We start from the raw sequence: 17,891 nt of genomic DNA, 5'->3' as shown, positions 1-17,891 counted from the left end.
AACCATTTCCAGTGTGCCCGTTGCAATATTTGGTGCCATGTTAAACTCTCTCTGTATACAAACGTAACTTTTTAGATACCAAAATGCACTTAATTTCGATAGCGCGGTTCTTATAAACATATCTTATAAATTATATTATTTAAAAACATGAAAGCAAAAGAAATGGAAACAAACGAAATTTGAATCAATTATTTATGTGATCAATGATCAATTGCGGAAGTCAAATTTGGTAGGATAATTCAGGCCTTCACTTCCACTAGCGGCTCCAAGGTGTTGGAACAGGGGAAATGTCCCCCCCCCTCGAAAAAACACACACACACAAAACACAAACAACAACAACAACAACAAACACACACACACACACACACGCACACACACACACACACACACACACACGCGCGCGCGCGCACGGAAACACACAAAATAATAATTATGGAATAGGTAGATAATGCATATAATAGGTTAAAACTGCACGTGAACACTTGATATCATATTTAAAAAAAAATAACAAAAAAAATCAAACCCCTTGACACACGTATATGGGAGAGTGCGAAGTTTTAACCCTCTATAACCCGGCGGAACCACAAACATCATTTCCTGGACCGCCCTTGACTTCGAACAAAGGTGAAAATAAGAATCATAATATTGTGCTGTAAAATGAATATAAAACCTGAATAAAAAAAACTTAAACACAATTTTGATACATTTTGTTCACCATTTTCAAGTTATGTAATTCATTTTATTGACATATTCTCTTGTATTGCAGGAAAAGGCAGTTGTCACTTTGGGGGCGGCGGGTGCTGTTGTCGCTCTAGGCTATCGCATTTCGTACTATGCTGTGTACTTGAAGGGAAGATGCCATATCAGCCTGGCCTAGTGGTGTAGGGAACGTGTCTAGAATTATGCCCAGTGAAGAGCAGGCTTCTCTACTTGGGAAAAGTTAATCCGGGTAATCTGTGACGTATGTCATCTGTCTTGTTTCCAAAATATTTCCTGCTTTGTTTTGGTCAGTTAAGCGAAGAACAGGTGCCCCTAGTATCGTTATGCCTCCCTATATAGCTGTGTGTGCATTTTCACCGTGATCAGATTCTCGTAGGCCTAGTATCCGACATCGCAGGTATAGTGGTGCCATCATAATACCCTGTGTCAAATGGAAGCCAAAAGCAGCGTTATTCTCTGTGGAGACCTTTGCCATCACATAAAAATTGGTTGCGGTCTGGAGTATTGCTTTACCCATTTGTCAGACAGTTGATCATACATGTAGACAAGGTCACCAATGCTAATCGATCTTTCAAATCCTGAGTAATTCACTGTTCAATTGATTTATTGGAGGGCGCCATTAACAGAGCATTGGGTATCGAATACTGAACTTTCATACTCATTGTCATTGTCCATAGTTGTTGGCTTGTCTTTGCTTCGACTACATATGTTCTATGTGCTAGTCACAATTAGAAAGGTCATAATTTTTGCAAGTGTGAACATATGCCGGGCATGCTGTTTTACGTATGCGTGCTGGGACACCTTTACCATGGCCTTTCTTCCCACAATATGAGCACAAGTCAGATTTTGAACTGTTTTGACTGGACGCTTATCACGTTTGCTTCTTCGGTGGATGCGGCTTGTAGCTTCAACCGGGTGATGGTCCATTAACCTTCAGGCAAAAGGCTTGCCTGCTTCCTTAGGCTTCATTAACTTCAACAAACTGAAACACTTCCTCTAAACTCCTGTCCTGCTTCTTTCCCCCGGGTAAGGCCAAATGTATCTCAGCATCTACTCAGATGACCGTGTCAAATCTCTACGTAGTGGACAAGTTTGTCACGACCAACTATCTTAGTACGTGATGCTTGCATAGTCCGACCACCTCGACAGATATTATGCCCACTCCTCGCTTTAACCTGCGGCACTTATTTAGAGTCTTTTAACCTTGTTCACTCTGTCTTGCTGCTTGGCCTTGTGTGCCTGTTGCGTGTGGGGAAGAATGAGCCGTGATGCGTGATGCAACAATGGTGACATCCAGGTTATGTGTGACGCAATCGCACCTAGGGTTCGGGCATGTTACTGCTTGCATCGTACGTGGAGGCTAGATTAGTACGTGGAATGCATCGCGTATCGGTGCTTAAAGCTCTCGAGAGCTTGTGTTGTCCTGTTACACATTCCGACATCGAAAATAAAATTTACTTGACTTGCGTTCATAAATCGAACCCTGTTCCTTCGACAGTTTATTATCAGCAATGAAAGCGATCTGAAATAAAAGAAAATCAAGAAAAACTATACAGTACATCAACCACCAGTACGGTAATGACAATAGTGAATACATACACAGTACAAAATGTATATATAATCCTGAAATTTCCCCCTCGTACGGGCGTCTTCAATCACTATTCCAAATAAATAGTGCCTTTTAGCCACCACCGTTACTTCACTTTTTCTTTGACGCTATTCAGTAATGTCTGCCCCCAGCAACATTATTATTAAATAAGTTGTAATCTTTAAAGCAACTGAAAACGATCACAATGTCATTATATTCAAGCCTTGTAGGTTCCCTTAACAGGTTAGTGAAAATATTTTGCTGTCGTTCTTAGATGAGTGCCTTGACCTTGATTGGATTTTGTGAGCGGAAAATCGGATATATAGATTTCGGATAGTCACGCATAATGTTACCATTTGCAAATGGCAGCTACGCATATTTAGTTAGGTGCTTTGGTAATGACCAAATTGTTCTGTTGTATTCAACTTTCGATATTAACTGTTGATTCAGTCACGTCTAAAATAGCTAGCCAAAATGTTTGATTTGTAAATGCTCCTACTGCACTAAGTCTAAAAACAAATCAATATTAAACAATATCACAGTCATGTTAATTTTACAGATTATTGTTTTCCAATACATTGGGGTGTACTTCAAATTCAGTTCAAACCTTATAGTTTACAAATGTATGTCACATTTCTCCTTAGAAAATTTACTGACCTTAAAGTTTAGCACCGTTAATTTTTTAAGGAATCCATGTTGCATCAGGCCGGAAGACTAGTCTAAAATAATAGACATCTTGTATGGGATTCTTCCAATCACTAACGTCTAAACGGGAATGTGCAAAAAACAGGGGTGTTTTGTTCCTGATCGGAACAACTACCCACTTTTGATACTAAACAATTTTTACGTGAAGGATTTGCCATATCAAAAATCTAAAAAAAATCCGTCAACTTACAATTATTTGGACTAGCCGGAAGACATCAATGTTCAAGACCAGCAGAAAAAATTTAATCCCTGAGATATTAATGATTTTCTCTCTAAGTGCAGGTATTTGACCCAGTATAAAGTATGACAACTACAAATTGTGTGCATCACTCGGACCTATTTTTAGCTCCCCTGACATGAAGTGCTGAAGGTGAGCTATTGTGATCGACCTGTGTCCGTCGTCCTTCGTAGTCGTCGTCTGTCGTCAACAATTTGACACTCTAGAGGTCACAATTTTGGCACAATCGTAATGAAACTTGGTCGTATGTTATGCACCAGTCAATTGTAACCACGGCCCTCAAGGTCCGGGGGATAGCCAGGAAATAGGCCGTGGTTTTACCTTCCAGGTGGCCTCGCAGTGCTGGGTGAATGCAGTGGTTTTGTGTTCGCAAAAAAATAGCGGGAATGGGCCTTACCTAAGGTCCCTTGGGTGCGAGAAATTTGGTGGGGGTTTTACCACCTGTTCATCCTTGCAGTGCGGGGATTTTACCCGGGGTTGGCTGGACCGAAAGTCAAAGTCCCCGCTATTCCCCGGACCTGGGGGGGCTGTGGTTACAATTGACTTCAAAGGCGTGTGGTCCTGATGATTGTCACCCCTTTTTCCTGAAGCAGTGCTCAGAGGAACTGTACAAACCATTGAGTACTATATTTCAAAAATCAATAGAGAGTGGTCTTTTACCTCAAGACTGGAAATTGGCAAATGTTTCTTGTATATTCAAGAAAGGAGATCGATCAAATCCTGGGAACTATCGCCCAGTCTCTCTAACTTCTGTAATTTGTAAAATGCTGGAAAGAATCATTAGACAGAATATTGTTGACCATCTCAATGAAAATGGATTATTGTCAGACTGCCAGTTTGGGTTTAGGAAAAACAGAAATACTATTCTTCAGCTCCTGTCGCTACTTGAAGATTGGACAGAGGCGATAGATAAAGATTTGCAGGTTGATACAGTTTATTTGGATTTTAGTAAAGCGTTCGATAGTGTACCGCATCATAGACTTCTGAAGAAGGTTGAATCATATGGAATATCAGGAAAAATACTAGTTTGGCTTCAAAGTTTCCTGAGTGATCGCTTGCAACGTGTTGTATTGAATGGCCATAAATCAAACTGGAATTCAGTTATATCCGGAATACCTCAAGGATCTGTCCTGGGACCAATTTTATTTATAATCTTTGTAAACGATCTACCTGATGTAGTAAGAAGTATATGTAAGATGTTTGCTGATGACTGCAAAATTTATACTCCTCTTTCTTCGAGAGTGGATCAACAACATCTTCAAGAAGATATAGATAACCTGTGTCAATGGAGTAAGGACTGGCTTTTAAAATTTAATGTGCAGAAGTGTAAAGTAGTTTCTTTTGGTCGCAAAAGAGTTGACACCGACTACCATATGACTGACAGAGATGGAAATATACAACAGCTTAAAAGGGAAGACTCTGAGAAGGATTTAGGAGTACTGTTTACTGAAAGTTTGAGTTTTGAAAAGCACATCAGCAATACTTTGAACAAAGCCAACATGATTATTGGATTAATAAGAAGAAAGTTTACTCATATTGACAATGCTCTATTCCTGACCTTATACAAATCACTGGTCAGATCGCATCTGGATTATGGAAACCTGATATATTTCCCAATAACAAAGAAGTGTAAACAGATGATTGAAAACGCTCAGAGAAGAGCAACTAGATTAATTCCGGATTTGAGGGGATTGACTTACAACGATCGCCTACGAAAATTAAACCTCCCATCTTTAGACTTTAGAAGGAAAAGATTCGACATGATTCAAGTGTTTAGAATAGTACACAATATTGATGACATTAGTATGACAACATTTTTCACCTTTGCTGACAATAGTGGTACCAGAGGACACAATTTGAAATTATTTAAACCTAAAGCAAGGAAATCATTACGTCAAAATTCTTTCAGCAATCGTATAGTTTCAACTTGGAATAATTTGCCACATGAATTAGTGAACACCACATCTGTGAATGCCTTCAAGGCAGGTCTTGATAAACTTTGGAAAAACAAACGGTTTGATACTTCTGAAGTATATTAAGTCATACCGAAGGCGGAGAACTTACAGACGAAGCAGTTTAAAGGGATTTACTAGCCTTTTAGGGCCAAAGAAGTTCCCTAGATCACAAAAGGTAGACAAAAGGTAGACTGGTGCATTACCCTCAATAAAATCTTGGACGAGTTCGATATTGGGTCATCTGGGGTTAAAAACTAGGTCACCAAGTCAAATTAAAAGAAAAGCTTGTTTACACTATATAGGTCACATTTATGACTGTATCTTCAGGAAACTTAGTCAGAATGTATATATTGATTAGCTCTAGGCGAAGTAAACTTAAAAACTAGGTCACCAAGTCAAATTAAAAGAAAAGCTTGTTTACACTATAGAGGTCACATTTATGACTGTATCTTCAGGAAACTTAGTCAGAATGTATATATTGATTAGCTCTAGGCGAAGTAAAGTTAAAAACTAGGTCACCAAGTCAAGCTTGTTTACACTATAGAGGTCACATTTATGACTGTATCTTCAGGAAACTTAGTCAGAATGTTAATATTTATAATCTCTAGGTTAAGTTCGGATCTGGGTCATGTGCGGTCAAAAGCTAGGTCACCAATGTTAATAATCTTAAAGTCAAGTTAAATCTGGGTTATGTGTGGTCAAAAACTAGGTCACCAGGTCAGATCATAGGAAAAGCTTGTAAGCACTCTAGAGGTCACATTTATGACTGTATGTTCATGAAACTTAGTCAGAATGTATATATTGATTAGCTCTAGGCGAAGTACGAATCTTGGTCATGTGCGGTCAAAAACTAGGTCACCAGGTCAAATTTAAGGGAAAAAAAATTAAAACTCTAGAGGTCCCATTTATAACTGTATCTTCATGAAAGTTGGTCAGAATGCTTATATTAATAATCCCTAAGTCAAGTTTGAATCCGGGTCATGTGTGGTCTAAAACTAGGTCAATAGGTCAAATCATAGGAAAAGCTTGTTAGCACTCTAGAGGTCACATTTATGACTGTATGTTCATGAAACTTAGTCAGAATGTATATATTGATTAGCTCTAGGCCAAGTTTTAATCTGGGTCATGTGCGGTCAAAAACTAGGTCACCAGGTCAGATAATAGGAAAAGCAAGTTAACACTCTAGAGGCCACATTTATGACCATATGTTCATGGAACTTGATCAGAATGTTATTCTTGATGATCTTTATTGGATCAGGTGAGCGATACAGGACCTTCAGGGCCCTCTTGTTTTGAAGTAGGATTCTCTATTTTAGTTATAGAGGGTATCCTGGACCACATCTGGGCACTTGGTGTTTAGTGATAACAAACCTAGATCACCTATGCTTGTTTGTTTTTTTTATCAAATATTATAATTATAATAACATCTTCATTTGCAATTGGTAACACATTTGGATACAAGTCTAATAACAAAAAATCTAATATCATTTTCATTAAAAAAATACATAACTTAAGTTTAACGTGGCCATCTAAATGAAACAAATAACAGAAATAATTAATCAATGAAAACAACACATTAATAAGTGAAATTTGAACAATAAAAACATTTGCATGTTTGCATTTTTGCTGAAGTTCATTGTAAGTCCAAGGCTACGTAAATCCACAAATGGTGAAAAACAATATTAAATGATGAAGTAAGTGAGGCCAAACAAAAATAGTCTGTGTTTTGGGCAGTCTGACCATACACATACCTTGTGAAACTCTTTTGACCATAAAAAATTATAATCTTAAACTGATGTGTGTATGGAAGGCATTTCTTAAAAATTGTGTTGATAACAAGTAAAAAACATAAATAAATTAGGTCAGATTTAATATACAACATACTGAAATTTATCAAAGCATTCACAACTCGCTGTTTTGATTGGACTTGATAAAAAAAAAACACACAAAGAAAACAATAAAGCTTTGTCCCTACTCTACAAAAAAACACCCATTTTGTCCCTATCACGGCTGATTTTACACAATCTGAAGTTCACTTTAAAGGGTGGTGACCAAGACTGGCAAAAGCAGTACAAAAACTTGGGTTTACTTATGGAAGCATTCAACGTTGTCTTGCTATGGGTGGTCTGATTTGTGAAAAATTCGCTAGGACTACAGTTTAATATCAGCAGTAAAAAATAATAATATAATAGCTTTTATTTTTTATTTTTAGGCTGCCTTCAACAGTCTGTCTTCTATCCAGACGCCCTTTTACTACAAATGGTTTGTTTATGAGATCATGTTGGGACATTGTTTAGCTTCAATTCTTAAAAACAAATATTTAAATATGTTTATCCACATGTATGTAACTGTTGATCAGGTGTGATAGTTGCACCATCATACAGGGAGTAATATAGATTATAAATGATGAACAAAGTATGAAGGACATCATCAAGTTAATGATTTCTAGAAATAACAATGGTATGCTGAAATGGGCTGTTAAAACTCTTATTTTCAGTGGTTATAATTGATTCTTGATATAAGTTCACCATCATTGCCTACCACTATCATGTGTACCATTCTCATTTACCTCATTGTAGGACCTATTCAGAAAATTTTGATCGCCAACAGAGGCGAAATAGCCTGCAGAGTAATAAAAACAGCCAGGAGTCTGGGAATCAAAACAGTCTCTGTGTACAGTGATGCTGACAAAGATTCCCTCCATGTTTCTATGGTAACGAAAAGTTCATGTTCACAAATTGTTGATACATTTGTGTTTGAAGGTTGTTTTTTAGAGTAGAAATTGGTGAATATAATATGTTTTGACTTTTTAGGACATCAGCAGAAAAAGTTATAAGAGACAGATTTTGAATAATAAAAGTTGGTATTTACAGTGACAGTAAAGAATTGAATGGTATGATTTTTCTTGTTGTATACTTGCATAACAATACTTATTGTGCTACAATTCTAAAGACATTTTGAAGATAAATGTGTCTACATATAGGCTGATGAAGCATACAACATTGGTCCAGCTGCACCAAGCCAGAGCTACCTTTGTCAGGATAAGATCATGAATGTGGCAAAACACTCCGGTGCCCAGGCCATTCATCCTGGGTATGGCTTTCTCTCAGAGAATGTTGAGTTTGCTGAACTGTGTAGCAATGAAGGAGTCATCTTTATTGGACCTCCATCCACAGCAATAAGGGATATGGGCATCAAAAGGTAAATAATGTAAACGTTTAGTTGAGGTTTCATTTTAATATACATATGGAGGGTATAAATAAAATAACAGTAAACTTGAAAAGGTGAATTTGTCATAACTGTCTAACTATTAGAATCAAAAGAATCAAGCATTGTTGAAGAATGAATGTGCCATTAAATACCAATTTGAAAAATAGGAACTGTAAAATGTTGTTTTCTGACAGCACATCAAAGGCGATAATGTCAGCAGCAGGAGTGCCTGTTGTACATGGTTACCATGGTGACGACCAATCAGATTCCAGACTCAAGCAGGAGGCTGCTGCCATTGGCTATCCAGTCATGATCAAGGCTGTGCGCGGTGGGGGAGGCAAGGTTAGATTTCAGAGAGAAAAATAATTCTAAAGAGTTTTTTAAGATGAAGAATTTGTTAATAACTATCCCCTTTTAAGCTCTTTTGTTTTGGAACCAGTATTATTTCGGTGTTGTTAAGACATCATTGGAGTCAGAGATATCTTTGTCAAGGCACTATTTAAGAAATTTGTATGAAACTGAAAACCATTTGTTGAATTACATAACACATACATGTACTTCAAGCAATATTTATCATTATGACAAAAACCATACGAACGATAAGCATCCTCATGGTCAGGAAACAATATATATATGTTAATGGGTGTTGGCTTGTTGCAGGGCATGCGTATTGCGATGACTGACTCAGAGTTTGACTCCCAGCTGGAATCCGCACGGAGAGAAGCAATGAAGTCATTCGGAGATCAGGTCATGCTGATTGAGAAGTTTGTGGAGATGCCCAGGTGAATACAGTGTATATGTCAACAGTTCTCTGTTTATTACTAAAAAGAAGCTTGAGTACCATTCTGGCATGCCTTTTGTAACATCTTTATCTAAAACTTGCTCATAAGCTATGTATTTGTTTCCATTCTCCAATCATCATATGTTCTCCGCTGTTTGTTGCTTAAAGAAGTTTAGTCAAATTCTCTCAAGAAAGCAGTTCTTATGTTGGCAGAAAACAGTTTCAATTCATTGGTGTCATTTTTTGACAACATGCATTTACGGTAGTGGGCACTTAAAATTTCAGACATGTCGAGGTACAGGTGTTTGGTGATCACCATGGCAACTATGTTTACCTATTTGAGAGAGACTGCAGTGTGCAAAGAAGGCACCAGAAAATCATTGAGGAGGCACCAGCGGTGAGACTTGAGATTCTGTGCTCTAACTATAAATCTTTATTTAACATACAGTTTACTGATAGTGTATAAATTTCGGTGAATACAGGTTCTTTCTCCTTGATTTTAAATAAAAACTTAAAGGTTGCTGTTTCTTATTATTAACCAAGACTCAGTTACTTTGTCTGTGGTTGAGCAGCATTTTATATCTAATGTTGAAAGCGTATTTAACTGTTTACAGCCCGGACTGAGTGAGGAGACAAGGAGGGCAATAGGAGAGGCGGCTGTGAGAGCTGCACAGGCAGTCAACTATGTGGGAGCTGGTAAGTACTGGTGCCCTGGGTATTCAAGATGGTCTGCAAAGTGGTATTTTGGGCCATCTAATCCAATTAGCGGAGTGGTAAGGCACTCGCTTCTCATCAAGGCAACCCGGGTTTAATTCCCAGCCTGGAAAGTTGTTCCTACAAAACCCAAAAACCTTTGCCAAAGCTGACTTAATTTTAAAACGAATATAATAACTAAATAATTCACTACTCAGAATTATTGATACATACTAGCGATCATATGTCATGTGCAATGAGGAGATGGCCAGCCCCCTGTTCTGAAAAATATTTATTGGTAAAAAGAAAAAGTTTTATACAAAAAAGGCTTCTGGCTTTGTTGGACAATGTATATAGTTTGAATCACTGTCTGTTGGCTTTAATGCATTTGTTTAAACAATGCTAGTCAAATCACACTATTCATGTTGAAAAACAAGATTTTAAACTCTTACATTTCACACTCAAAATCAACAGAGTTTGAATAAAAATACTGAACTTCTTTTGAGGTACAAACCAGTAATTATGTGTGTATTCCAGGCACAGTTGAGTTTATAATGGACCGCAATGAGGATTTTTTCTTCATGGAGATGAACACTAGACTGCAGGTGGAGCACCCAGTCACTGAGATGGTCACTGGAACCGACCTGGTACATTGGCAGATCAAGGTAATGCCTGCAACTATTACACATTAATGTAATATGTTCCCAAAGCTTTTGCTAACCTGTGTGTTTAACATGAAACTCAAGACAATTAGTTTGACATTATGTTATGTGGAATTATTTATGCAATCATTATGAATTAGCTGGTATTTAACTCTCTAACAGAAGAAAAGCTGATTCTTTTATAGTTTATAACAGTTTTCATGTGATTGACACTGAAATTGTCAGAAAACAGTCAATAGCTTGAATCCATTGCTTAGCTTCAAAATACAGAAACTGCCAAATCCCAGGTTTTCAGTAGCATTGCTTTTGGTATTTTCTTGATTTGATCACACATTTTATTTTTACAAAATGCCAAACTTCAAAGTACAACAATTAAAGTAAATTTTTGAAGTAACAATTTCTGAAGGTTCTGTGAAATGTACAATCATTGTTCCGCATTTCAAACATTGGACTATTTATTCATTTTTTTGCAATTAGATGCGGCTCACCTTTATGATTTTAGTTATGTTAAGTTCCGAAACTGGAAAAGAATGCAGTTTTGGCATTTGAAGTGAGCCAACAATATACAATTTATATAAAAAAACTGTGTGTACATGCATTATGTTCATGTTTTCCTGTCCGTTTTCAGTGTTCACCTTGTTCTTATATGGATCTTTTGTCATTGATCTTTTGTCGTCTAGGGAACTTCTTTAGCCCTAAAAGGCTAGTAAATCCCTTTAAACTGCTTATATTAAAGTGCTTTGTGTCCCAAGTGATGATTAATCTCTGTGCCACATGACATTTACACTCACAGGTAGCTGCAGGAGAGAAACTACCAATGCGACAGGAAGAAATCAAGCTGCACGGCCATGCGTTTGAGGCTCGGATCTACGCGGAGGATCCAAACAACAGCTTCATGCCCGGGGCTGGACCCCTGCTCCATCTCTCACCACCCACCACTGACGAGAACACCCGTATTGACACTGGTGTCAGACAAGGTAGAAGGACTTTAATTTATTTTTATAGTTTCAAATATTCAGTTCAATTATGTCTCTGAAATATGCATATAGTAATCACATTGTCCATCTGTTATGTTACAACCTTGTCTCATCATTAAATCAATAACTGTCTTACAAGTGTGTCACATACGATTCATGCTCTTATCACAAAGGTCAAGGTCACATTTGGAGGGCAATGTTATACAATATGGATTTCATGGCAATAAATTGTATCTCAGCTTTAACTTTTTAACCAGGTTTTCAACAAAAACCAGGTTATTAGAGTGAGGTTGTCGTTGGGCGGGCATGGGCATTGCGTCAAACATTGGTTTCTGTTCAATAACTTTAGTTAGCATTGATAGATATTGATGAAACTTGGTGTGTAGGTAGCTTATGGGAAGAGCTAGCTTGGGATTGCTTTTGAGGGGGGTGGGGCTAAGGTCAAGGTCACTGTTACTAAAAATAGAAAAATGATTTCTGCCCAATAACTTAAGTTAACATTTATAGAAATTAATGAAACTTGGTGTGTAAGTTGCTTATGTGAAGAGCTAGCTTGGGATTGCTTTTGAGTGGGGAGGGGCTAAGGTCAAGGTCACTATTACTTAAAATAGAAAAATGGTCAAGGTCACTGTTACTTAAAATAGAAAAATGGTTTCTGCCCAATAACTTTAGTTAGCATTGACAGATATTGATGAAACTTGGTGTGTAGGTAGCTTATGTGAAGAGCTAGCTTGAGGTTGCTTTTGAGGGGGGTGGGGCTAAGGTCAAGGTCGCCTGTTACTAAAAATAGAAAAATGGTTTCTGCCCAATAAATTTAGTTAGGATTGATAGATATTGACGAAAGTTGGTGTGTAGGTAGCTTATGTGAAGAGCTAGCTTGGGATTGCTATTGAGGGGGGAGGGGCTAAGGTCAAGGTCACTGTTACTTAAAATAGAAATATGGTTTCTGCCCAATAACTTTAGTTAGCATTGATAGAAATTGATGAAACTTGGTGTGTAAGTTGCTTATGTGAAGGGCTAGCTTGGGATTGCTTTTGAGTGGGGAGGGGCTAAGGTCAAGGTCACTATTACTTAAAATAAAAAAATGGTCAAGGTCACTGTTACTTAAAATAGAAAAATGCCCAATAACTTTAGTTAGCATTGACCGATATTGATGAAACTTTGTGTGTAGGTAGCTTCTGTGAAGAACCAGCTTGGAATTGCTTTTGAGTGGGGAGAGGCTAAGGTCAAGGTCACTATTACTAAAAATAGAAAAATGGTTTCCGCCAACAGTAATTTTCAGTTCTGTCTCTTTTTGATAAAAGTAAAGATAAAGTCATACAACAAATTAATTGGCTATAATATCTGATTGCCCATAACAAAAACCTGTTTTCGTCGCATTGCTGCGCTTCTAGTTTTAACTATTATTCAGAATACAATTAATTTCAACACATCTGTCGACCTCCATGGAAAGGTTTGTTGTTCATACAATTTGTGCTCTTGTTTCAAAGGTCAAGTTCACACTTGGAGGTCAATGTTATACAATATGGATATTGATTTTATAGTACCGTAATAATTCATGTCTCAGCTGTAACATCTGAGAATGTGTGTTTAGATACATTTTGATAAAATGAAAAATATGTCAATATGTCAGTTTCAACCATCAATTTAATTCATATTATACAAATGAATATCACTCTGACAACTCCAAAGTCGGGTATATGTCACATTTCTAAACAAATGGTTTTACAATTATCTGCTGCTTTTAGTGTCACCTATGAAGCATGGCAGAAACATAGGGATAACTTTGGCTGGCAATTTCTATGTCCAGTTGTCTGCTGCATCACACTTTTGTTTCGATTGATTTTTGTATGACATAGTGTAGAATCTTTCAAATTGGTATGTACATTGATTATGGTCTATGCATGACTCCTATTGATTTTGGGGTTAAAGGTCAATGTCATGGTGACCTTTACTAGAAAGATAACAGGTGTGATTGTTTTCAATCAATCACTTTAGAATAAGTTGGTGTTGAGTCTTTAAACTTTGCATGCATTATTGGGCTTTGTCATGATGACCCTTATTGATTTTGCGGGTCAGTAGGTGGAACATCAAGATCATGGTGACCTTTATTAGAATGGTACAGGCACTTTCATTTCAATTGATAACTTTTCTTATAATATGGTCACTGTCAGTATATGGCCCTTATTAATTTTGGAGTCAGGTGACTTTTACAACAAGGATTTCGGATGTGTTTGTTTCCAATCATTAATTTTTATCAACTTTGATGGAATCTTCAAAATTGGTACGGTATGTACATTGGTCATGGTTAGGAAATGACACCGATTGAATTTCGGTCGAAGAGCAATCTCATTAAAACCTTGACTAGAAAAAAATATGGGGGCTCCCAACAGGTGACACACCGATTCTTGAAATTTTAGTCTGAAATATAGCCATATTCTCTGTAAGCATTCCCTTTCATATCCTACTTGGTTTTGTATTGTCTGAATGTTCAGTAGCGTTGTTAGCAGCAACCTTGTCATTGTTTTCTGCATTGTTGTTGTCAGCAATACACTTAAGTTTCTGATCAATGATTTCTTAACCATTAGGTGCACATTGGTCATAGTCAGTAGATGACCAGTATTGGTTAGGGTTAAATAGGTCAAAGGTCAAGGTCATGATGACTTTTACTAGAAAAATGATGGACACTCAAGACTGGCAACACATTCCATTCGCAGAACTTTGGTTACTAAATTACACACATTATATTACCAAGGTGATGAAGTGTCAGTGCACTATGACCCAATGATAGCCAAGCTGATTGTGTGGTCGGAGGACAGAGACTCAGCATTGAGGAGGTGCCGAGCAGCTCTCATGGACTACCAGGTTATGAAAGGGCCATATTTCTGAACTTAAATTGATTTGCCTTTGATAATACTTTGTCTTTATGTTTTTGTCTTTATGTTGCTCTTGAAAATTAATGTTTTTCTATAGGATCCCTTATTACAAGCTGAAATCATATAAATTATTCTTTATCAAATATGCATGATGAAGCTTTGTCTTTCTTGTACTTTTTAATTGTGTTATGTTGTGCAGGTTTTAGGACTGAACACAAACATCCAGTTTCTGACTGACCTTGCCCAGCATCGGGAGTTTGCTGCTGGCAAAGTTCACACAGATTTCATCCCCCAGCACCAGTCAGAGCTTTTCCCCCAACGGACCACCAGCCATGCGGCCATCTGCCAGGCAGTAGTTGCACTTGTCTTGCAGCAAGCTGAACATAGTCAGCAGCTGGCAGCTAAAACATTGGGTGAGAGTGCCGAGGATTTTCTTGAGTTTGTGACTATAAACTTATGAACCAAATCACCTAACATTAGATAGCACTATCTGATGTGATTTTTTTTAAAAACATATTCAAAATGGTTGTCAAACTTTTAACTATCTCATTTGTCTTACAAAAAAAATGTTTGTATTTCATCAATTAGTTTTGACATATTTGTTTCACAACAATTGTGAAACAAGTTAACTACAACATTATGTAAATCACTCTTGTTGGCATGATGTTCCACAAGAGAGTGGTCTTGTGTTGTGAAAACCTACTTGTACAGCTTGGTGACAACCAACTTTACCATTTAAGCTTCCATTCGCTATTGTTTACAGATCCCCATTCCCCTGTGTGGATGTGCCACGCTCTGCGGATCAACCAGAACCCAACCAGGTGGATCAGCCTCATGGATGGGGACAGAGGTATAGTTTACTAGTTTACTTTGAACCCTTGTAATGAAATATTGGGCAGTCAAGTTTTGAGTATAGATGTTGATGACATCAGGGATTAAATGGATCTTTTAAGTTTTAATACATGTTCCAGTCTTGAATTTCCTCGCTGTTTGTCAAAACATCCTTGACTTTTTCTCTTAAATGTTCTTGCATTTCTGTGGCCAGAGTTGAAGATCCAGATCGTGACTAACAGAGATGGGTCCTACACTGTGATGTTTGATGACAAGAGCTATAGTGTGACAGGCCAGCTGGAGAAGCATGGGGAGAGAACCAGCATTGTCACCACTATAGATGGGGTCAAAACACAGGCCTCCGTTGTACAGTTGGGGAACTCGCTCCACTTGTTCACAGCTGTAGGTGGCCTCATGTAAAAAGTAGAATCTACTTGATGTTTTCTTTGGAATAGATTTGTTTGTTTAAATCAGTTAATTGAAGCTAATGATTTTAATATACTGGTGGTGACAACCGTACATAAAACTTCATTGTTTGTGGAAGTAACAACTACAAGTACATGTATAATAACATTTTCTAGATTTCCTTGATTTACCTATGTCAATTGTTACCAATTCTTGGCAGGATGGTCAGCGAGAACTGAGCCTGCCAGTGCCAAAGTTCATGACCTCGAGTGCAGATGGTGGAAGCCTTGGAGATGCTGTAGCCCCGATGCCTGGGGTCATAGAGAAGGTCAGCGTGGAGCCAGGCACTGCGGTAGAGAAAGGAGACCCTCTCGTGGTCATGATTGCTATGAAAATGGAGGTAAGTAGATTTTTTTTGCTTGCCTTATCTTGAAAAATTTGCCTTAGAGCTTGTTTCAGGAATGTCAGCTTTTGCAGGGTCATGCAAATTGTATGCCCATTTGATATCACTTAAAATATAATATTGTTTATAAAAAGAGTGGCTACAGATGTAAATAAAGTGTTTCAGTTGTTTTTTAGTAAGAATTGAATTGAAACAACGTGACCAAAGTTCAATTAATATTTTCAGTACGTAATTCGTGCCCCTAAGGCTGGTGTTGTGGAGTCAGTGTACTACAAGACCGGGGACACTGTACAGAAGGGTGTAACTCTGGTTCACTTCCAGGAAGAAAGTGGTGACAGTTCAAGCTAGGGTTGGCAATAACTATAACAAAATATATCATACTAACAATATGGCCATGAAGAACAATCATTTATGAAGACAGAATGATGACAATTACTCACCTGGTTTAGATTGTGTCAAGGAGTGTAGGATAGTTGTGTGTAAAACAATGCTCAGGTATCATGCCTTTCTTGGAATATGAAGATATAAGTGATCTGTGTTGTTTTGTTCATATAACCTTTTTTGGAATATCTTGGTTTCTGAAGGTTGACATTGCTCAAAACAGTATGAAATTGGCACTGGCACCGGATTTTCAAACTCAATCATTTTTTAAAAAATCAAAAAAAATCTTATAATTACTCACTAAAAATTATAATACCGAATATGTAAAAAAATATTAATTTTTTTTTATTTTTTTTAAATATGCACTTTGTTCTGTATAATATAATAACATGGTATGTTAGTATAATATACAGTACAAAGTGTATATTTAAAAAAAAAAAATTCAATATTTTTTCACATATTCGGTATTATAATTTTTAGTGAGGAATTATATGATTTTTTTGATTTTTTAAAAAAATGTTTGAGTTTGAAAATCCGGTGCCAGTGGCATTTGTACATGTTTGCCAAAAAAATATACCATGGTATATCAATTTTTGAGTACCAAACAATCTTTGGTTGAAAATTAGTTTGCTAATTCTCTTGTTTCTGATAGAGTGAGTGACACAGTGTGTTTTGCTTTAAATTATTACCAATATTGATAAAAAAAAGGTCTCTGTGCACATCTGTCTGACTTTGGCTTACTGGGAAGAAAAAAATTATGAAATTATTAGGAAAAAATCTGCAAATTTAACAAAACAAAGTCAACAAAATTAAGCATTTATTGACGGCTTACTTTCATGTTCCTTGATTGTCAATGATATTATTTATAAGTGAATAAATTATTTGTTTAAGAGGCATTAGATATAATATTATGTTCATTGTATGTGATATATTTTAATTTGTATTGAATAGAAATTAAAATGTAAAATGTGATATTTTGGTAGCTTTTTTCTTGAAAATTTGAACGTGGCATACTTCCTATCAACTGCCATGTTGCAGCAAGGTAAGCAATGAAACAAAAAAGTATTATCAACAGCCTTACAAACATGTGTTTATACCCATTTGAAAAACCATAACCTGTAACCCATCAGTCTAGAAGCTACCTCCCTTGAAATTGTGGACTGAGATAAGATACCGGTAACAGCTTAGGGATATGTTATTAAACAAAATAAAATGTGTTCACATACTTTTTACTTGAAACAGATGACTAACTGACTTTGGACACAGAATAAGAACTATAATTATTGCATCACAGACATGACTTTCCATATATTTACTGGGCCTGAAAATCGCCTCATCTTCAAGTGTGTAAGACAACTCGGAAGTCACAATGTGCTATCTCAGAATGATATAATATTGTGATATCAATTAAAAGAGAGGTGTTTAAGAAGGGCATAGTAAAAATCATGACATTGACGTCTGCTCAC

The 17,891-nt window shown here is 36.9% G+C and overlaps 1 protein-coding gene across 1 annotated transcript; it reads left to right on the top strand.

Annotated features, from left to right (window-relative positions):
• The first annotated feature begins 2,434 nt into the window (after positions 1 to 2,434).
• LOC128229721 (methylcrotonoyl-CoA carboxylase subunit alpha, mitochondrial-like) lies at positions 2,435 to 16,728 on the top strand. Its single transcript, XM_052941527.1, has 16 exons — positions 2,435 to 2,551; positions 7,419 to 7,468; positions 7,786 to 7,919; positions 8,190 to 8,407; positions 8,611 to 8,758; positions 9,077 to 9,198; positions 9,483 to 9,594; positions 9,812 to 9,893; positions 10,428 to 10,555; positions 11,346 to 11,529; positions 14,285 to 14,394; positions 14,605 to 14,818; positions 15,169 to 15,255; positions 15,451 to 15,638; positions 15,862 to 16,041; positions 16,270 to 16,728. Exons 1-16 carry the CDS (start codon positions 2,514 to 2,516, stop codon positions 16,390 to 16,392), a joined length of 2,118 nt encoding a protein of 705 aa, XP_052797487.1. The 5' UTR covers positions 2,435 to 2,513; the 3' UTR covers positions 16,393 to 16,728.
• Positions 16,729 to 17,891: the final 1,163 nt, after the last annotated feature.

The sequence above is a fragment of the Mya arenaria genome, chromosome 4, assembly GCF_026914265.1.
Source record: "Mya arenaria isolate MELC-2E11 chromosome 4, ASM2691426v1".
In the NCBI taxonomy this organism is placed as follows: domain Eukaryota; kingdom Metazoa; phylum Mollusca; class Bivalvia; order Myida; family Myidae; genus Mya; species Mya arenaria.
The sequence above is the reverse complement of the archived record's forward strand: the minus strand, read 5'-3'. Positions and strand labels throughout refer to the sequence as shown.

Excerpts from the sequence above, each read along its gene's own strand:
- LOC128229721 (XM_052941527.1), top strand. The coding sequence starts at position 2,514 with ATGTCATTATATTCAAGCCTTGTAGGTTCCCTTAACAG. Across the intron at positions 10,556-11,345 it reads TGGTACATTGGCAGATCAAG|GTAGCTGCAGGAGAGAAACT; the intron begins GTAATGCCTGCA and ends TTACACTCACAG. Across the intron at positions 11,530-14,284 it reads TGACACTGGTGTCAGACAAG|GTGATGAAGTGTCAGTGCAC; the intron begins GTAGAAGGACTT and ends TATATTACCAAG.